The 22,307-nt window shown below is 39.8% G+C and overlaps 1 protein-coding gene across 3 annotated transcripts in view; it reads left to right on the top strand.

Annotated features, from left to right (window-relative positions):
• Nucleotides 1-22,307, top strand: part of Acbd5 (acyl-CoA binding domain containing 5) — a 36,565-nt gene that overhangs the window by 5,519 nt on the left and 8,739 nt on the right. For 2 of the 3 annotated variants that reach the window (XM_057787311.1, XM_057787309.1), the window contains exons 3-10: nucleotides 2,151-2,271; nucleotides 4,987-5,059; nucleotides 7,469-7,583; nucleotides 7,811-7,843; nucleotides 10,559-10,693; nucleotides 13,120-13,317; nucleotides 14,034-14,140; nucleotides 17,952-18,177. In XM_057787311.1, the coding sequence (XP_057643294.1) occupies nucleotides 2,151-2,271; nucleotides 4,987-5,059; nucleotides 7,469-7,583; nucleotides 7,811-7,843; nucleotides 10,559-10,693; nucleotides 13,120-13,317; nucleotides 14,034-14,140; nucleotides 17,952-18,177 (1,008 nt within the window). The remainder of the gene's footprint in view (nucleotides 1-2,150; nucleotides 2,272-4,986; nucleotides 5,060-7,468; nucleotides 7,584-7,810; nucleotides 7,844-10,558; nucleotides 10,694-13,119; nucleotides 13,318-14,033; nucleotides 14,141-17,951; nucleotides 18,178-22,307) is intronic. The other variant, XM_057787310.1, reaches the window with a different exon arrangement.

Raw genomic sequence — 22,307 nt, 5'->3', positions numbered from 1 at the left:
CCCTTGTAACATTTTCATGCATATTGTGTTGTACTCCTTGGTAGGAGATAAACTGTTCCTCTGTAGACTGGGTTGGCCTGGAATTTACTGTGTAACCCCTGGTTATCCTATTCTGGCCTTTGTCTGTAATCCTTTTGCCTCTCCTTCCCAAGGTATTCTCACTTGGTATACTGTACTATTTACACACACACACACACACACACACACTCACACACTCATTTAGGTCTTATTGTATCTGTTTTTTTTTTTTTCTTTAATGTGTTTTACTGTTCTGCATGCTTGTATGCCTCTGTGTACCTGTCTGGTGCCCATGGAGGCTAGAACATGGTATCAGAGTTACAGATGGTTGTGAGTTGCCATATGGGTGTTGGGAATCGAACCAAGGGTCTTTGTAAGAGCAGCCAGTACTCTTGGCTGCTGAGCAATCTCTCCAGCCCCTGTTTATGGTCTTTTTCTTTTGTGAGTCAGGGTTTCTCTATGTAACATCCTTGGCTGTCCTGAAACTCGATCTGTAGACCAGGCTGGCCTCGAACTCACATAGATCCACCTGCTTCTGCCTCCTGAGTGTTGGGATTAAAAGTATGAACCACCATTGCATGGCTGTTTATGACCTTTTACTTACTTACTTACTTACTTATTTATTTATTTATTTATTTATTTATTTATTTATTTATTTATTCATTTTGGTTTTTTGAGACAGGGTTTTTCAGTGTAGCTTTAGAGCCTGTCCTGGCACTAGCTCTTGTAGACCAGGCTGGCCTCGAACTCACAGAGATCCGCCTGCCTCTGCCCCCAAGTGCTGGTATTAAAGGCGTGCGCCGCCACCACCACCTGTCTGTTTGTGGCCTTTTAAAGATGTTTTCTTCCTTTTCCTATTTAATAACAGGTCATGAAACTTCTTCTTTTTTTGGGGGGGGGGTTTTCGAGACAGGGTTTCTCTGTGGCTTTGGAGCCTGTCCTGGAACTAGCTCTTGTAGACCAGGCTGGTATCGAACTCATAGAGATCCGCCTGCCTCTGCCTCCCTAGTGCTGGTATTAAAGGCGTGCCGGCTGGTCATGAAACTTCTTATGCCATTATTAATATTTCTTTGCAATACAGATTTTAACATTTATATGTATGGCTTTTACTGAATATTGTAACTTATAATTTGAGGATTTTAAATATAAAAATGTTAAAATGTTTGAAACATAAAAACAAATATATTAAAATGAATAGTAACTCATTATGCAAAGTATAACTCTAATAACCAGAGTAGGCATGTGACTTTTGAAGATAAGAATGGGATGAGCAGTGGGGTTACATGGTAAATTCCAGGCCAGCCCAGTCTACAGGGAAACCAAGCAGCATAAGAGAAAAACTTGCATGTTTACCCTGGTCACTAAAATTTTAACAGTAAATATTAACTTGTTGGCCAGATTTTAAGTTTCCACTAGATAAAGGACTTTGGGAGAGCCAGTTAGTGTGAACTTTGGTTAATAATAATAATAATAATAATAATAATAATAATATATAACATTTTTCATTTCTACCTCTAATTTTGGACACATTTTTTTTGAAAACAGTTCTTCATATATTTCTTTTTAGTTTAATATTTCAGTAAACTGGTTATTTCAGTTGCATTTATAAAATGGTTGCTAATTTATTTATTGAACTGATACTGTTCTTAAAAGTTTAAACTTGTCAGGCAGTGGTGGTGCACACCTTTAATCCCAGCACTTGGGAGGCAGAGGTACGTGGATTTCTATGAGTTCGAGGCCAGCCTGGTCTACAAAGGGAGTTCCAGGACAGGTGCCAAAGCTACAGAGAAACCCTGTCTCGAAAAACCAAAAAAACCAACAAAACAAAACAACAACAACAACAAAAAACCCAACCAAACAAAAGAACAAAAAAAAATATTAAAGTTTAAGAACTTTCTGAAATCAAAGGAAAACGACTAATACCTGATGTTTTTCAGGTTGAAATAAATTATCTGAATTTCGGCCTACATAGCAGTTCCAGGCAAGCCTGAGCTACAGTGTTAAGACTCTATCTGAATAAATCAAACCAAAAAAGAAAACCACTTCTAGTGTGGTGTGGCTAAGCTAATACACAGCTTTATGTTATAAGTGACAGTCCCAAGTGATCTGTATTTAATGTTTGTTTCCCATAGGATCATTTCAGCCAACAAATGAGATGATGCTCAAGTTCTATAGCTTCTACAAACAGGCAACTGAAGGACCCTGTAAACTTTCAAGGCCTGGATTCTGGGATCCTATTGGAAGATATAAATGGTAATTTCACTTATAGAGTTAAGAAAGAATTTTCATTTATATCAATTAATTATACAGCTATTATGTATTTTGTGAATAAAAGCCTACTAGGTATTTGCTCACAATTTTATTCTTTAAATGTCCTTAATATACTTTTTCATAATTAGGAAAATCTTGGGGAAGATAGGAAAACAGCATTGTTGTGGGTAGGTACTCTATAGATGGAAAATGTTTGCACTTATTCTTCCTTTCCTTTTGTGGCGGTTCCTCCTTCCAACCTTAGATCAATCCCACATATTAAATGAACACATTTGCTGATGGTAGTACAATTCAGTTAATTCTAACAGTCTGAGATAGAGGCAAGAGGATCAGGAATTCAAGGCCATTTTTTGCTATATAGTGAGTGTGGGGCCAGCCTGTGCTATATGAGACCGCTTCTCAAAAAAAGCAAAAACAAGCTTCCTTATCTCTTTGACCTGCCAAAGAACATAGTAGCTTTTGCTTGTCAAGTGAGCTGTTTGCTTTGAGACTGAGGTAATGTGTAACTTGGCTTGACTCAGTGACTGCTACTTACCTTTGGTCTAAGATGACTTCTGACCCACAGTACTTGAGTTGAATATTGGCTTCTAATGTTCTAGTTAAAAGAATCATGAAATATTTAGATGCTCTACCATTTTCTGCATTGACTACCATGAACATCTTAGTATGTTTACTACTGCAGATTTACAAAGGTTAATTTTAGATTATACTTTATCAATATAGCATGGTAATTAGTGCATCATGTTTTTCAAATAATTAAGTTTTTGAATTCATAGATGGAAATTATTTTTCCCCCTAGAGTTGACCTGTGGCAGAGTTAACTGCTACAAACAATGTATAAAGAGGGGATTTGTGTTATCTTTTGAGACAGTCTCATTCTAAAACTCATATGTAACCTTGAACTTTTGTTCTGTCTCTGCCTTCCCAGTGTTGAGGTTACAGGCAAGATTATAATACCTACTTTATTCCATGCTAGGGATTGAACCCAGGGCCTTGTGCCTGCTAGACAAATACTTTGACCAACTGAACTACATCCTTAGGCCTATTTCATCTTTATTTTTAGTATATAAATTAGTTATACATTTAAATTAATAGGAAAATTTTAACCAAAATGTCTATTTCTGTACAACATGGCTTTCACAGTTCCTATGACATGAAAACTTTACTAAGGCTGGAGAGATGGCTCAGTGGTTAAGAGCACTTGGTACTCTTGCAGTGGTCTTGGGTTTGCTCTGAGTAAGGTAGCATCCACACTGGGTGTCTTACAACTGCCTGTGGCGCCAGTTCCAGGGGATCTGATGCCTCTTCTGGCCTGTCAGAGCAATTGTCTGCAAATGGCACACATACATATACTCAGGCTCACATACATATACACATAAAGGAAAAAATAAGCTAGATCTTTGGGGCTGGAGACATGGCTCAGTGGTTAAGTGTATTTTTTGCAGAGGACCTAGGTTTAGTTTCCAGCACCCATGTGGTGGCTTACAACTGCCTGTAACTCCTGCTCCAGGGAATCTGGCAACCTCTTGGCTTCTGTGAGTTCCTGCACACAATGGTACACATAAACTCCTGCAAACATACACTCATGCAAATCAACTTTTCTTTTTTTTTTGTTCTTTTGTTTTTTGAGATAGGGTTTCTCTGTGTAGTAGTCCTGGCTGTCCTGGAGCTCACTTTGTAAACCAGGCTGCCCTTGAACTTGAGATCTGCCTGCCTCTGCTTCCTGAGTGCTGGGATTAAAGGTGTGTGCCACCACCACCTGGCACAAATACATTTTTAAAAAATCCTTAAAACCTTTTAAAGGATTTTTAGGAAATATTTAAGAATAGTGTATAATCTTATGTGGTCTACACTTATGTGAATGTGTCAAATGTTTAATGTTTAAAATTTTCTTATTTTAGCCGGGCGGTGGTGGTGCACGCCTTTAACCCCAGCACTCGGGAGGCAGAGGCAGGCGGATCTCTGTGAGTTTGAGACCAGCCTGGTGTACAGAGCTAGTTCCAGGACAGGCTCCAAAACCACAGAGAAACCCTGACTCAAAAAAACCAAAAAAAAGAGCTAGTTCCAGGACAGGCTCCAAAACCACAGAGAAACCTTGTCTCGAAAAACCAAAAAAAAAAAAAAAAAAAAAAAAAAATTCTTATTTTATATTTTTAAAAATCATTATAAAAGGTTATAAAAGGCCATGTGTATGATATATACTTTGAGCACATTCCTCCCATACTTGACTACCCTTCCTTTCTCCTTCTTGTTCTTTCTTTTTATTTAATTAATTAATTTTTATTTTATGTGCATTGGTGTTTTGCCATGGATGTCACGTTCCCTGCAACTAGATTTACAGTTGTGAGCTGCCACGTGGGACCTCTGGAAGAGTGGTCAGTGCTCTTAACCACTGCGCCATCTCTCCAGCCCCTCTCCCCTTCTTCCATTAGTCCCCGGTTCCTCCATCTCACTTAACTCTCATGTCATCAGTACAGACATGATTTTGTGTGTGAAGTGTAAGATCAATAAATGGGAGAAAACTTGATGTTTGTCTTTCTGAGATCGATTTAATTCATGTCATATGATTTTTTCTAGTTGTATCTATTTTCCTACAGTTAGCATAACTTTATTATTTAATGGGTTCAGGCATGAGCTAGCATACCTAGCTCAAAAATCAAGTAGCTTTTGTTTTTACTTTTATATTTTCATTTCTAGGGATGCTTGGAGTTCATTGGGTGATATGACTAAAGAAGAAGCCATGATTGCATATGTTGAAGAAATGAAAAAGGTGGGGGAAATTATTCATAGTACAGAATAAAAAAATAATAGTTTTTTTGTTTGTTTGTTTTTTGGGACAGGGTTTCTTTGTAGGCTTGGAACCTGTTCTGGAACTAGCTCTTGTAGACCAGGCTGGCCTCGAACTCACAGAGATCCTCCTGCCTCTGCCTCCCGAGTGCTGGGATTAAAGGCGTGCGCCACCCCTGCCCAGCTAGAATAAAAGTATTCAAAACATCTTGAATTCACTTTTTTTGTGTGCCGTCAGTTGCTACTATCGAGCTGCATGTCCAGTATCTCTAGTTTTTTTGAGACAAGGCCTTAAGCAGCCTCAGAGTTGTCTGTGCAGAGATGACCTGGTTCCTTTGCCTCTACTTCCTAAGTACTGGACTTATGGACAAGCTCCTCGCAGCCCAGTTTTATGTGGTGTTGGAAATAGAGCCTCAGGTTTCCTGCATGCAAGCCAAGTATGTTAACTGACTACATGCCCAGCCCTGCCTTATGATCTTAAAGAAACTGCTTTTGAACATAAAGTCTGAAATAAGGGAGTTAGTCTCCCTCCCCCCAGAGGATTTTTAATAATTTTTATTTGGCAAATTCAGAATATTTTGCTGTTTCTTTTTCATATTGCCTGTGCTACTTATTGTGTGCCCTTCGTTACATTTTCACAACTTTCTTTAGTGGACTTTAGAGTAGAGGGTAGAGTTCATTTTTTTTTTTAGCTGTTATCTGTATCAGCAGCACAAAAACAAAGGAACCCTTCAAAAACAGAGAAAATTAAAAGCCACTGTGGTTTGATAATTCTTTTTTTAAAAAAAGTTACACTTAGGGCCAGGCGATGGTGGCGCACGCCTTTAATCCCAGCACTTGGGAGGCAGAGACAGTTGGATCTCTGTGAGTTCGAAGCCAGCCTGGTCTACAAGAACTAGTTCCAGGACAGACTTCAAAGCTACAGAGAAATCCTAAAACCTAAAACTCAGAAAACTAAAAAAAAAGTTACATTTAGTTTATCAAGGTGATCAAGTTAAAAAGAAGTTACACTTAGTTATTTTGTGGGTGTCATAGTGCATGTGTGATACTCAGGGCAGCTTGTAGGACTTGGTTCTCTCCTTCTGCTGTGGGGTCCAAGGATTAACCTCAGGTTGTGTGGTTGGCAGCAAGTGTCTTTACTCACTGAGCCATCTTGCTGACCTCTTTCTTACCTCAAATAGTGTATAACTTTCAGGATATGTTTCTATAATTCAATATAAAATTGAACTGACATTAATATTTATCCATTTTTTTCCTATCCAGTTTTATTAAATAATGGTTTAGCCAGTTTATAGTAATAAAGGGAGTTGGGAGTGCTGACTTGTGCTTGTAATTCCAGCAACCTGGACTGTGAGCAGGAGTTAAGGCCAGATTGTGCTACAGTAAGACCCAATCTCAGCAGGGCATGGTCAAGAACATCTTTAATTCCAACCCTTTGGAGGCTGTGGCTAGAGGGTCTCTATGAATTCAAGATCAGCCTGGTCTATATAGGGAGTTCCAAGGACAGCCAGGGATACACAGTGAGATCCTGCCCCCCAAACAAAAACACCCAAACCCCAAAGCAAATGAATGATTCTGAATTGTCTCATAGTTTTGAAGGTATCAAAGAGTTTATCAATGCTTTATCTTTATGTTCTCTTAGAAACTTTCTTGCTATCAAATGGCAGATATAATTTCATTCTAGCTCTACTGTTTTCTGTTTTATATAAACCCCAGATTTTAATGTAAAACTTAAAATTATTATATAATCTTTTCGTCTGAAGTCTACGTAAAATCGTCTTCAAATGAAAATATTTTTTTAAATAAAAAAGGTTATTTTAATTTATGTATATGTGCCTGAGAATATGTGGACCACATGGGTATAGGAGCCCTCAGAGGTCAAAAGTGGAGCCACAGATGGCTGTTAGCCACCGTGTGGGTGCTGGGAACCCAACCTGGATCCTCTTTAAGAATATCAAGTTTTAAGCCGGGCGGTGGTGGTGCACGCCTTTAATCCCAGCACTCGGGAGGCAGAGGCAGGCGGATCTCTGTGAGTTCGAGGCCAGCCTGGTCTAGAAGAGCTAGTTCCAGGACAAGAACCAAAAAGCTACGGAGAAACCCTGTCTCGAAAAATCAAAAAAAACAAACAAAAAAAAGAATATCAAGTTTTCTGTAACTAACAGCTTAGTCACCAGCTCCAAGAATGCTTTTAGATCATTAGTATATACATCTTTAGTATGACTGAAAAAAATTAGTTAATGTTCATTATATAACTAATGTAGTCCCTTTGGGAAGTCTGCTAATGAACTTCAAATCTGCAAATGATTGACAGACTGGGAATAGTAGATTTTGTACAACTACAGACCAAGTTAATAGTTGGTGATTTTACAGTATTTCTTTCTCTTAATTATAGATTCTTGAAACTATGCCCATGACCGAGAAAGTTGAAGAATTGCTGCATGTTATCGGTCCATTTTACGAAATTGTAGAAGACAAAAAGAGTGGCAAGAGTTCTGACTTGACCTCAGGTTGGACAGTCTTATGTTTCTTTTCAAGACATGGTCTTGTGTACAAGGTTGGGCCAGGCTGGCCTCGAACTCATCATCTTCCTTCCTCATTCACCCATATCTGGGATTACAGACATGTGTAATCCTGCTCAGCTGTTTTACCTTTTTTTCCTTACCTGAGCAGCTGATACAATATGCATGCACGAATACCTATGTGTCTAATTTTCTCTTTTACTTTCACATGCCAGTCCGACTGGAGAAACTCTCCAAATATTTAGAAGGTAGGAATAATGAAATCCATGTAAAGCCCTTGCTTAAAATTTATAGGGCAACGGTAAAGAGCACTTCCTGCTCTTCCAGAGGACCTGGTCATGTCAGGTGGCACCATGTCAGGTAGCTTACAACTGATTCTTAGAACTACAGAACAAACTATGGTGAGGTCATGATTCTCTAATAGAAAATAGACTTGAAGTTTTTGTCTTTCATTTGGTTTAGTACCGTAGCACAATGCCTGCTGTATGCGCTACAGTACAGGCAAGGGGCTGGAGATCGAAACGCATACATAGAGACATACATACATCCTTGGTAAGGCCAAGGATGTCCCGAATGCTCTTTACTGTGTTCCAGGGCAGCTTATATAGGGCCTCCTTCCATGTGGTAACTCTCAGCTGCAAGCCCACCAGAAGCCACTCCCCTGTCATCAGGAACTCCTGAGGGTCTCGTGCTCAGAGCAGCTACAAAGCAAGTTGTTTGTTCAGAGCAGCTGCAGGCATAGGAAAACAAGTTGTTTACTCCGGCAGGCAGGGGGTCACAGGAAATTCAGGGTCTGGGGATCCACAGTCCCCAGCACCCCACTGTTAAAGTGTATGGGTATTTTGGAATTTAATGTAATTGGATCTTTTTCTTTTTAATGATTGTTAAAGTTAGATTCTGTGTGTATGCGTGCACACACACACATGCCATGCATGCATGCATGCGTACATACCCTAGTGTGATTGTGGAGGTCAGCGAGCAGTTTGCAGAAATTGACTTTCTTTCCATCCTGTGGTTCCTGAGAATCGAGTTGAACTCAGATCAGGTTTGTGTTGGGTATCGCTGCCCAGTGAGACATATTGCTAGTGCCAAAGTGAATTTTTGTAAGAGAAAGAAAAAATGTTTATGGTATAAGATCACTTCTTTTTTTCTGCTTTTTGTTTTGTTTTTTTGTTTTTATTGTTGTTTTGTTTGATTATTTTGACAGGGTTCAGTATATAGACTGTGCTAATCTGAACTCAGGATTCCTCTTGCCTCAGCCTCCTGTGTGCTGGGGTGACAGCTAGCACACCTAGCCTTTTCTGCCCTCTTCAGTATCTGTTCACTGTTGGTTCTCAAAGTGTGCTCCAGAGCCCGCAGCACTGTAAAGCATGACACCCTCACGGATGTGGACAGTCTTAGCTCACTCTAAAACTACCAATTCCAGACCTGTATCCTCGTTAGATCTCAGCACGGTAAAGCATGACACCCTTACGATATGGACAGTCTTAGCTCACTCTAAAACTACCAATTCCAGACCTGTATCCTCGTTAGATCTCAGTTGATTGGTAAGCATATTGCAGTTTGTGTCTTCTCTTAGGGTGAACTTTGGCCAAAGTTTATATCACTGGTAGTGGTGGTGCACACCTTTAATCCCAGCACTCAAGAGGCAGAGGATCTCTTGGATCTCTTGAGTTCTAGGTCAGCCTGGTCTACAGAGTGAATTCTAAGACAGCTAGGGCTACACAGAGAAGCCCTGTCTTGAAACTTCTTCACAAAAAGTCAGTCAGTCAGGCTGCCTGCTTACCTATCTACTGCCTGCCAGCCTGTCTGCCTGCCTATCTATTTATCTATCTATCTGTCTGATGGTCTATCTGTCTGTCTATCTATCTATCTATCTATCTATCTATCTATCTATCTATCTATCTATCTATCTATCTATCATCATTCACATTATAAATATATAAAAATTAGGCTTTATACCTCAAGCCCTAAAGATAATACAAAAAAATGTAAAAATTTAAATAGTGCCTGATTCTGCAGCACAAATGCTGAGATTGAATAATGCAGTGATTATCATGGCTTCTGTGCCAGGATGATGATACAGATTCATGTAGCATTCTGTGTCTGATAGGAAGAAGTTAGGCGGGCATGGTGGTGTATGTCTATAATCCCAGCTCGTTGGAAGCAGAGGCAGGAAGCTTGTTGCAGGATTGAGTTCAGTCTGATCTACATAGTGAGTTCTAAACCAGCCAGGGCTGTAGTGTGAGGCTTTGTCTCAACAATTAAAATGGAGTCCAACTATATTATCAGGGAGACTGTTGGTAGGACTAAAATATCATATTGATGCTTTTGGCAGGCTAGCAAATTGTTTTTCATTTACTAAGTATAAAGGTCATTTATGTTCAACTTTGTTTTTTTGATTGATATTAACTTCAAAATTAGTTCTCACTTGGCTTCAGAAAGGATAGGTAAGACAGCATTATCATTTTTGTTGTAAACTGGTAATTGAAGTAATTTGTATAGCTATAAATGTGTAGAGTAAAAGAATAACATTACATTTATATATTTGTTTGTTTGTATGTTTTTCAAGACCGGTCTTCTCTGTATCTCTGGCTGTTTTGGAACTCTGTAGACCAGGCTGGCCTCAAACTTGCAGAGATCCACCTGCCTCTACCTCCGAGTGCTGGGATTAAAGGCGTGTGCTGCCATCACCCAATTTATATTTTTAATATATATATATATTTATGTGTATGAGTATTTTGCCTGTGTGCCTGTAAGTGGAGCTAAAGTCTAGACAGTTGTAAGCCACCACCTAGTGCTAAAACTGCACCTAGGTCCCTCGGAAGAGCAGCAGTGCTCTTAACCTCTGACTCATCTCTCTAGCTTCCATTTTTAGTATTGTAATTTAAAAAATGGTTTATTGGTTAGTAAATTTTGTTTTGCAAATTCCAACATTAAGAGTTTTTCATTTCATGATTTAGATCTTGGTAATGTTCTGATCTCTTCAAATGCCAAAGCTGTTAATGGTAAAACTGAGAGCAGTGATAGTGGAGCTGAGTCTGAGGAAGAAGAGGCCCAAGAAGAGTTAAAAGGAGCAGAGCAGAGTGACAGCAATGGTAAGTCTGGAGTAACTGGTTAATACAGTTAATAATCTTGTACCAGGTAAGATAAAAGGATGTAACATTTGGGGTTTTTGTATATTACTAATGCATGTGATGGCATTTGGAGTATTTTCAGTGAATCAAAATGCTCTCCTATGGAATATACAGGCAGCCAGCCTTATTAATGAAATAAGGGCTAGAGGAATGGCTCAGTGGTTAAGAGCACTGGCTGCTCTTCCAGAGGAACCAGGTTCAATTGCCAGCACCCACACGGCAGCTCACAACTGTCTGTAATTCCAGTTCCAGTGAATCTGGCACCTTTATACCACATGCACATAAAATAAAGTTAAATATTTTTAAAAAATTAATGAAATAGGTGTTAATTGAGGGTGGACAAGAGTAGGCTATTCTCCCAAAGCATAAAATGATGTATTGTGTAATTTAAAAGGGGTATTTACTTTTATTATGCGTATGGGTATTTTGTCTGCATGTATGTCTGTGCACCATGTGCATGCTGTGCCCTCAGAGGTCAGAGAAGGCATCAGATTTTTGGAACTAGAATTATAGATAGTTGTAAGATGCCATGTGGGTCAGCCAGTGCTCGTAACTGCTGAGCCATCTCTCCATCTCTGTATTATGTAATTTTTTAATTTTAATGTTTGGGAAACAATGCTTCACTTATCCCTGACTGGCCTTGCATATGCTCTATAGCTGAGGATGACCTGAACTTCTCATGCTCCTGCTGGGTTATAGGTGACTGCTACCATGCTCAGTTTATGCATTGTCATTAAGGCCAGGGCTTCATTAGTGTTATGCTAGTACTCTACCAACTGATCTATATCCCTAGCCCATGTATATATTAAGGTGTTATTTTTAGCATGGATATATGCATATACACTTTTTTTTTTTTTAGCATTTTATCAAAATTAAATGGACTATAGAGAATAGAATACAGGCATAAACTTCACTTCCTGAGGATTGACTCTAAGGCTTGGCATATGTAGGCAAACATTCTACCCTTGAGCAATGCACTCAGCTCTTAGTATTTTGAGATTGAGTTTCACTATGTGGCCCAGGGAGACCTCAAATTTAACAATCCTTATTCTTTCTCTCTCTCTCTTTTTTTTTTTTTTTTTTTTTGGTTTTTTGAGACAGGGTTTCTCTGTGGTTTTTGGAGCCTGTCCTGGAACTAGCTCTTGTAGACCAGGCTGGTCTCAAACTCACAGAGATCCGCCTGCCTCTGCCTCCCGAGTGCTGGGATTAAAGGCGTGCGCCACCACCGCCCGGCCCTTAATCTTTCTCTTGAGTGTTGGGATCACCTCAGGTGTAAATTTTGATGGTGGAATATTGGAATCATGGGGTACCACGTTCTGTGTTAGCAGAAGGACAATCACTGGGAAGGAAAGAGATACTTACTGAAACTGCACAGCTTTAATTTATTGGTTATGTATATAGTGTTCTATCTGCCTGTATGCCTGTAGGCCAGAAGAGGGCACCAGATCTCATTACAGATGGTTGTGAACCACCATGTGGTTTCTAGGAATTGAACTCAGGACCTTTGGAAGAGCAGCCAGTGCTCTTGACTGCTGAGCCATCTGTCCAGCCCCCACAATCTGTTCCTTATGGATCAGTTTAGCAGTCTGGTAATCTTCATTTCTTTGTTTCTAGAGCAATTTGTCTGAGATAATGTAAAAGCATTAGGACATTATTCTAGGAACTGGATAGGTGGCTCAGCAGTTAGGAGCACTGACTGCTTTTTTAGAGGACCTGGGTTCAGTTCCCAGCATGCACAGGGTATCAGATGCTCTGGAGATGAAGCTGTAGGCAGTTGTGAACCTGACATGGGTGCTGGGGACAGAACTTGAGTCCTCTGGAAAACCAGGAAGTGCTCTTAACTGCTGGGCCAAGATGCAACCCAAGATGATGATGATAGTGATGCGTTTTAAAGTCTTTTCATAAGAGTCATGGAGAATGGGGGCTTTTTCTTTTTTATGTGGGGGGTGGTTTCGAGACAAGGTTTCTCTGTAGCTTTGGAGCCTGTCCTGGAACTAGCTCTGTAGACCAGGCTGGCCTCTAACTCACAGAGATCCGCCTGCCTCTGCTGGGATTAAAGGCGTGCGCCATCACCTTGTGGAGAGAATGGGAGCATTTTGAAAATTTAACATGAATTTTGGGTGAGCTTTGGCATGCAATAATAGGACCCCTTTTGAAGAACCACCCATTTCTCCCATCCAAATAGGAAGCCCTTCAAAAAAGATTGTGGTAATTTGGGAATTGACTACAGATTCTAGAACATCTATGTACCCCTCGCCTGGTACTCTCTACTCTCTATCTAGACCTCAGGTTCACAGAGAGTGCTAGAGTGCTAGATTAAAGACTGAGTCACCATGCCTGGTTACGAGGTACTTTATGCATCTCACCTTTTTTTTTTTCCGTACAAGATAAGAAAATGATGAAGAAATCACCAGATAAGAATTTGGAAATCATTGTTACCAATGGCTATAAGGATAGCTTTGTGCAGGATACACACAATGATTTTCATACCGATTCTTCCCCAAATGTCAGAAACAATGAAGAAGCAAAGCCTGTAAATCAGAGCTTGGAGCAAACTGGAAACACTGTTGTCTATGTCCACCAAGGTATTGTTCTCAGATATTCCTTTGCCTAATCCTTTTCTTATACCTAAAATCCTCTTCTAACAATTCTAGGGTGTTGAAAACTTACAGTCTACTGTTTAGAAATGTCTTCTTGGGGTTGTTAATGCCGCTATAAGGGTTTGTTACTTTAAAACAGAGAATTAGAGCCAGAATGCTTTCTTATATTTGGTTCTTTTTTATTTGTTCATAGTGTGTAGTTGTGTGTGTACTATGTTAAGTCTTTGGAGGGTATGTGGAGGGTAGAGAATAACTAGATAGAGTTGGCTCTGTTTTTCCATCATTGGGGTTTTGAACTCAGATAGTCAGGTTTGACAGTAAGCTCCTCTATTTTACCAGCCGTGGTGTGTTTTATCAGGACCCACCTGTGTAGACCTGGCGGCCTAGAACTGCTAGTGGTTCTCCTGCCTTTACTTCCTAAGTCTAGCTGTATATATACACACAACACATATATATGTACACACTATATATATTTATCTTGACCTGGAGCCAGGTGTGGTGGAATACCTGTAATCTCAGCACTTTAGAAGCTGAGGCAGGAACACTGTGGATTTGAGGCTAACCTATGATGACTTGGTAAGACAGACTTCTTTGCCAGAATGAGTATAATAGAGGACTGATGAGTTGCGAAAAATAGAATGAAATATGTTTTTATTGTCCTAGAGTATAAATATACTGTCTGGACATTTGTTTATATTTAGATACAAATGATGATCACAGTGAGGATGCTTCAGGAATTCATCATTTGACAAGTGATTCAGATAGTGAAGTATACTGTGATTCTATGGAGCAATTTGGACAAGAAGAGGTAAAGATGACATTTTACAACTGACAAATTTTCAAAATGATCTATCCAGTATGCAGAATACAATATGACATCCATACAGTCATGCCATAATGAAAGCCATTACTTTGTATGCTAAGAAGACTAACAAAACCCAAAAAACCAAAAACCAAACCCAACCAACCAAACAAAAAAATCCCCAAAATACCAATGTATAACCTCTTTAGTAGCTAATAATTAATTTGGAATGAACCTGCTGTAGAGCAAAGTGCTTCCTCAGAACCTGTGTAAGCTAGAGGACATGTGTAACCTAGTGCCCCTTTAGTGAGATGGGAGCTGGTGACAGGAGAATCCCCAGGAGCTCACAGGCCAGCTAGGCTGCTGTATGTAGTGACGGATGACAGATGACCCAGGTTCAGGTGGGAAGGCAGCGCAGACATCTGAGGTGGTTGATGTTTAAATACCACATGTACGCTGTGACACTCACTGAGGAGATAACAGCCATGAACACACTGGAGAATACAAACACACACGTCACACACTCTAAAAATGTCTTGAAAATGTTTAAACATTTATAGTTGTGTGTGTGTGTGTGTAAATTAAAGTGTATAATGATTATAGTAAATTATAAAGTGTATGATAATAATAGCTGAGACTGGCTTTGTGGGTAAGATCACTTGTTCCACAAGTTTGAGAGGAAGGAGAAGGACTTGAGTTTGAAATCTCAATGTCCCTATCAGAAGCCATGTGTGGAGGACAGCATGGTGGCACACACCTTTAATCCTAGCACTCAAGAAACAGGCAGGCTGATTTCTGTGAGTTCAGTTCAGCCATGGTTATACTGTAGGAACCTGTTTCAAAGACAAAAGAAGCTGTGTGACTCTGTGTGCCTACTCCTCAGTACTGTGTGGAACAGAAAAGAGGAGGATGCCTAGGGTTTCCTTGTTGTCAGCTCTAGGTTCAGTGAGAGATGTGTACCAGGGAACAAGGTGGAGAGCGGCAGGGGTACAGTAGGCTCTGGTGACCCTCTGCTCTCTGCGCGTTCATGCGGGGAGCGCATGTCTGCACTGACGCATGGCCATAGCCAGCACACGTGCTTTCACACACACACCAAAAGAGAATTAGTTTTAATATAATACTATAATAGGAGAATTAGAATAAAATTATTTTATAAAGATACTATATTAGAATACCAATATAGACAATAGACAACAATATAGACAATAGACAAATGTCTATTACAGTAATACAGCATTCCATTTTAAGTTATCTTATGCATATTTTATAAATAATGTGTCATAGGTAGAATGGAGGTGCAGAGGGTAAACTGTTTATGCTGCTGTCCTTGCTAAAACATTGATTAGCAAAGAAAACTGAATAATCTTCAGCATAAATTAGTTCTTTATATTGACTATACTTCAGTCAGTTAAAACTTTTGGTTCAAGGGCTGGAGAGCTGCTGGTTTAGCAGTTAAGAGCGTATACTCTGTCTTTCTTTTTTTTTTTCTTCTGAGACAGGGTTTCTCTGTGTAACAGTCCTAGCTGTTCTGGATCTAGCTCTTATAGACCAGGCTAGCCCTGAACTCACAGAGATCCTCCTGCCTCTGCCTCTCAAATGCTGGGATTAAAGGTGTGCACCGCCACCCTCTTAAGAGTGCTCTTGCGATGACCCAAGTTTGATTCCTAGCACCACATCAAGACAGGTCACAATTGCCTGTGAATCCTACCCCGGGGATCTGATGCCCTCTTCTTACCTACAAGGGCATCACTCTCATTTACAAAAACCTCCACACAAACCCACATACAAGATGCACACATATCTACATAGTTAAAGTTAAAAATAAAAATAAAGCCTTTAAACTGGGCAGTGGTGCTGCACGCTTTTAATCCCAGCACTCGGGAGGCAAAGGCAGGTGGATCTCTGTGAGTTCAGACAGACTCCAAAGCTAAAGAAAAACCCTGTTTCGAAAAACCAAAAAAAAAAAAAAAAAAAGCTTTTAAAACAAAAACCTACTTAAAATAATCTTCAGATTTCAGTCAAGATTCAGTATTGGAAGAAGAACAAATTACACATAGGTCTGTGATTGTGTGTGGTGGCCTACAGCATTTGGGAGTAGAGGCAATTGGCAATTATATCCCCAAGTTTACTGGAAAGTTCCAGGCCAGCTAAGGGTACATAGTAAGATGCAGTTCCCTCAGGGAAAGAAAGAAAGAAAGAAACAAACAAACAAAAAACCCCCCCCAAAACTCAACAAAAGAACAAAAAGGAAGTTGGTTATTAGCACCTTTTTCTTTTTCTCTCTAAGGCAAAATTGTACTAAATAGCCCTGGCTGGCTTATAACTCCATGTGTACAAGGCTGGTGTTGATGGAGATCTGCCTGCCTGTCTTCCCCTAGTGCCTCCGTCATGCACTACTGGACAGTTCATTTCAGTCACCTTTTCTTGGTGATCCAGGAATTTAGTATTTTTCAGTAGTACAGCCTTGGCTACTGATTCTTTGGGTTCAGGCAGTACTGAAGGTTGATAACTATCAAAGTAATAAATTCAGTGTTTTCTTTCTTCTGAATTGTAACTGCCATACTCTTTGCCTAGTGTGATGGCTAGTTTTATGTTAATTTGACACAAACTAGAGTCATTTGGGAAAGGGGACCCTTGGTTGAGACAGTGTTCCTACCAAAATATCCTGTGAGGTATTTTCTTCATTATAATTGATGTGCATGGGCCCAGATTACTGTGGACAGAGCCACCACTTGGCCCATGGTCTTGGATGATATAAAAAAACAGGCTTAGCAAGCTGTCAAGAACAAGCCAGTAAGCAGCACTTCCTGTCCTGACTTCCCTCAGCAATGACTTACATGCATATGGTGAAATAAACCCTTTCATTCCCAAGTTGCTTTTGGTCATGGTGTTTTTAGCACACCAGAGAAACCCTAACTGAGACACCTATGGCTTCAGTTTTTACTTACCTGTATCTGAACCATTATCTTTCTTTTGTTATCCTACAACCTTATCTCCTGTATTTATTTTAGTATGTCACCAAACTGTCTAGTCATTAGATTTCCTTTCTCTTGCTCTCTGTGCTCAGTTTTTTAAGACCAGTACTATTCTGTTGTAAGTTCTCAAACATCTTCCATCCCAACTACATTGATGGTTCGTTGTCATTATGAAACCTTTGATATGACTTATATTCATTTGTTCTTTTTTGATTTTGTTTTGAATCGGGGCTGACTGTAACTTTGGCTGGTTCCGGAGCTCACTATGTAGAACAGATTTTCCTGTAATGCACAGAGATCCGCCTGCCTCTGCTTCTGAGTGCTGGGATTAAAGGCGTGCACCACCATGCTTGGCCCATACTCATTTGTCCTCAGTTGAACGTCCATCATCATTTTTTGATTGACTTCTGAAGTATCTGCCACATACTGTTTTTCATAAATCTTATTAGACAATCCTGCAATAATCTCTTAGGACTCCCTTACTAAGGTTATGAGCCAGGATCCTTTTTCCTTATAGTTGTCTAGAGTTAAGTATAGTAACTAAGGTGAGCATTTCTTTAAATCTTGGGTGACTGGTTGACTCTTGGGAACCCTTACTTTTTGCTCATAGAGAAAATCATGCCTACTCAATTATGTCTTGTATATGGGAAATTGAGTTCAAGTTGAAGGATATTTTAAAGAAAGGAATATTTCCAGCAGGAACATGAGAGGACCCTTTTAGAAAACAGTATTTTGATTACCATGAAAACTTTTGCTATATCAGTTATATTTATAACTTGTAACTATTGTTTTAAATTTGTAAGTCTTTAGACAGCTTTATGTCAAACAATGGACACTTTCAGTATTACTTAGGTGGTGATCCCAGTCAGCACTTGGAACGTTCTGGTTTTTGTGAAGATGCTCAAATCTCTCCTGGAAATGGCAGCACTGGGAAAATACGGATGGTAGCAATCGAGGGGAAAGGTGAAGTAAAGCACGGAGGAGAAGATGGCAGAAGCAGTGGAGCTCCACACCGAGACAAGAGAGGGGGAGAAAGCGAGGACTTCTCTAGTGTTCGAAGAGGGAGAGGTGTGTACTCCTCCTTTACCGATTCATGTCATTTCTGAGACAGTCTCATTATCTAGGTCTGGCTGGACTGGAACTTGTGATCCTTCTACCTCTGATTGCCAAGCATTGGTGTGGTAGTGCCCAACTTATTTTTTTTTTATATTTATTTATTATGTATACAATATTCTGTCTGTGTGTATGCCTGCTGGCCAGAAGAGGGCACCAGACCCCATTACAGATGGTTGTGAGCCACCATGTGGTTGCTGGGAATTGAACTCAGGACCTTTGGTAGAGCAGGCAATGCTCTTAACCTCTAAGCCATCTCTCCAGTCCCCAACTTAATTTTTTTTAATCTTTTGTGCAGTGTTCTCTAAAATAACGTGTGTGTGTGTGTGTGTGTGTGTGTGTGTGTACACTCTACATGTAATGTCATGCATGTGAAAATCAGAGGACACCCAGGTCTGGCAACACATGTCTTTATTTGCTGAGCCACCTTGGCAGTCCATGATGCAGTATGTCTAAGGAACCACGTTTATGCTCTCTGAACCATCGCTGCTCTAACTCTGCTGCCACTTTGAGTCCCAGTGTAAGGCAGTCTGAATTATAATTATTTATCTTTTCCTTACTTGACTTGAAGGAGATCTTTTTTTTTTTTTTTTTTTTTTTTTTGGTTTTTCAAGACAGGGTTTCTCTGTGGCTTTGGAGCCTGTCCTGGAACTAGCTCTTGTAGACCAGGCTGGTCTCGAACTCACAGAGATTCACCTGCCTCTGCCTCCTGAGTGCTGGGATTAAAGGCGTGCTCCACCACCGCCTGGCTGAAGGAGATCATTTAAAGCCAACAAATCAATAACTGCTAAGGAACAATGAACACTAAAAATACTGACAGTAGTGATGTGGGCTGGTGAGATGGTCAGCAGGTAAGTATGCTTGCTGCCAAACCTGAGAACTTGGGTATGATCCCTGGATGGAAGGAGATATAACTGATTTTCACTAGTTGTCCTCTGACCTCCAGTGTGCACCTTGGCGTGAGCATGCCCTCCACCCGGACACAAAGTAAAAAAAAAAAAAATGTAATAATAATAAAAAATAGTGATGTGATTAGGGAGTAGACTAGATATGAGTGTGGAAAAAGTAAATATATTTGTTATAATTATTTCTGGTAAGAAATAAAGATACTATAAAAAGAATGAGAGAATGAATATAGGATAGAGAGCCAGTTGGTGATGGTGCAGACCTTTATTCCCTCCTCTCCGGAGTCTGAGTTTGAGGCCTGGTCTACAGAGCAAGTTCTCTGTCTTGACAAACAAACAAAATGAATGTAGAACAGGAAGTGTAGCTCAGTCATAGCTATGTTTGGTCCCCACCATTGAATGAGAAAGGAAAGGGAAAAGGATTGAGAAATAACCATTTGGACAGAGTATGGATATTTTCAATTTTCAATAGAATTATGTCCCAATACAACCCTTATAAATTGTGAATATTGTAAGCTGAATATGCATATAGCCTAATGCCTTAATTATACTTGGAATACTTGCATTGGCTTGCTCTTAGGCAAAATCATCTCACACAAAGCCCATTCAAAAAATATACTATACTTCAGGGGCTGGAGAGATGAATGAGATAGAGAGATGGTAGTTAAGAGTATTTGTTGCTCTTGTAAAGGACCTGGGTTCAGTTCCCAGCATCCATATCAGAGGGCTCACAACTGCCTGTAACTTTTGTTCCAGGAATCGAGCACCCTCTCTGTCTCTTTGGGCACCTGCTTGCATGTGGTGCACAGACATAAACATTCTCTTTCTTTCTCACTCTCTCACACACAGATAAATCTTAAAAAAAATACTGTAATTCAGGTGAAAAGCTCAGTTGTTATATGGGTATACTTTTGTACCATTTAATGTTGAAAAATTGTAGGTAGAATCTTTGCCTTCAATAGAAACATTAGTACACTGAATGCATAAAAGTAGAAAGGAAAACCAATAAGGGGTTGGATTGGATTTCCTAGTACTCAGTTCATTGAATTTACATAAGTCTTGCTCTTTTCTTGTATTATAAATAAAACTGCATCTAGAGCACAAATTAACTCAAATTTCACACTTGATCTCCTTATACCTCTGGCCAAGAGGATTGGAAAGGCAAGAAGGAAAAACCCTTGACTTGTGTTATGAGGGAAGATCTGTAGCACTCCATTTCTGCAAGAATACACAGCAATACAAATTGTTAGCTGTGCTGGGGATGCAGTTAAGGGTCGAGTACTTGTCTCATACATGTGAGGACATAGGCTCAAGCCCCAGCAACACACATACAGGGAGAGAACAAACACAACAAAAACAATAAAAAACCTCTTGTTAGCCTTCTGAAAAATAAGTTGGCAATACTAAGAACCTTTACAAATTTGTTATCTTTTGATCCAATAATTATTATTATTGGAATCTGTACTAAAGGAGGTGTGATGGTTAATATTGGTTGTTAACTTGGAAGGATTTTGAGTCACCTAGGAGACAAGCTTCTTGGTATGAGTGATGTCTAGATGGGGTTAGTTGGGTAGGAAGACTTTCCTGAAGTGGGGTTCTAGATTAAATACAAAGGGGAAATTGAGCTGAGCACCCGTGTTCATTGTGCTCTGTTTCCTACTTGAGACCAATGTGGTCAGTAGCCCCATGCTCCTGCTGCCATACCATTCCTGCTGTGATGGAATTGACCTTGACTGGAAGCCAAAACCAAACCTTCCTTTCTGAGGTTGCTCAGGCACTTTGCTGCAGCAACCAGGGAAGTTACCAACATAGGAGACAACAAAAATTTAGAGATGAATTGAACACAAAGACATTTATTGCAACATTATTTGCATTAGCAAAAATTTGGTTTTGAAGCCTGAGAGATGTAAGATCACTTGCTACAACACACACTTGATGGCCTGGATTCAGTCCCTTAGAACCCACAGAGAAAGCTGGTCCTGAACCTTGTCTTATGACTTTCACACATGTTCCATAGCATGCACACACCCATACATATCTTTCAATCATACACATACACGTAGGAATAATTGAAAATTTTAAAAATAATTGTGGGCTTTTTCTTTTTGAGACAGGGTTTTCATATAGAACCCTGTTATTCTGGGACTTTCTATTTCGACCAGACTGGCCTTGAACTCACAGGGATCATCTGCCTACATTTGCCTCCCAAATGCTGGAATTAAAGGAGTGTACTACCATGCCCAGCCTTGAAGTAATTGTTTTTTGTCATATATTTGATTTGATGTCTCATTTATCCTAGGCTAGCCTTGAACTCTTTCTGTAGCCCAAGCTGATTATGAACTTCTGCTTCTCCTGCATCTACCTCCCCAGTGCTAGGATTACGAGCATGTGCCACCCTGCCTGTTTTTTTTTTTTTTTTTTTTTTTTCTGGTTTTTCGAGACAGGGTTTCTCTGTAGCTTTGGAGCCTGTCCTGGAACTCCCTTTGTAGACCAGGCTGGCCTCGAACTCACAGAGATCTGCCTGCCTCTGCCTCCCGAGTGCTGGGATTAAAGGCATGCGCCACCATCGCCCGGCTCCTGCCTGGTTTTTATATTAGCAAAAATTCATAATCACTTTAGTCAGATGTGTAGAATGGTTGGTTAGTTACTTCATGCTTCATATTAAGGGATTTATGGAACCATGTAAATGTTCTTGGAATAAGAGTCAGTGATGGAGATAAATGTTTGTAATATGATTTAAAGATAGCACATAATTATGAGGTTAAGCCAGTTTTTAAATCTGTGCATATAAAAAGGAATAAATGGCAATATAGAAAAATCTTAGTAGTTAGATATTTAATATGTATAAGAAGTATGCAGTTTACAATTAGAAAACCCTTTTATGAGCTTAAAAGGGTTTTAATTTTTAAACCAAGAAGAAATTTTTGTTTTCTAATGTAAATTTTAATAGTTTAAAACAAGTGCCGGGCGGTGGTGGCGCACGCCTTTAATCCCAGCACTTGGGAGGCAGAGGCAGGCGGATCTCTCTGAGTTCGAGACCAGCCTGGTCTACAGAGCTAGTTCCAGGACAGGCTCCAAAACCACAGAGAAACCCTGTCTCGAAAAAACCAAAAAAAAAAAAAAAAAGAAAATAAAACAAGTTACGTTTTTAGAAGCAATTTTAATTACCTTTACAGTAAA

Source organism: Chionomys nivalis, chromosome 13 (genome assembly GCF_950005125.1).
Source record: "Chionomys nivalis chromosome 13, mChiNiv1.1, whole genome shotgun sequence".
Lineage (NCBI taxonomy): Eukaryota > Metazoa > Chordata > Mammalia > Rodentia > Cricetidae > Chionomys > Chionomys nivalis.
Note: the sequence above shows the minus strand (reverse complement) of the source record. Positions and strands in the feature narration are given on the sequence as shown.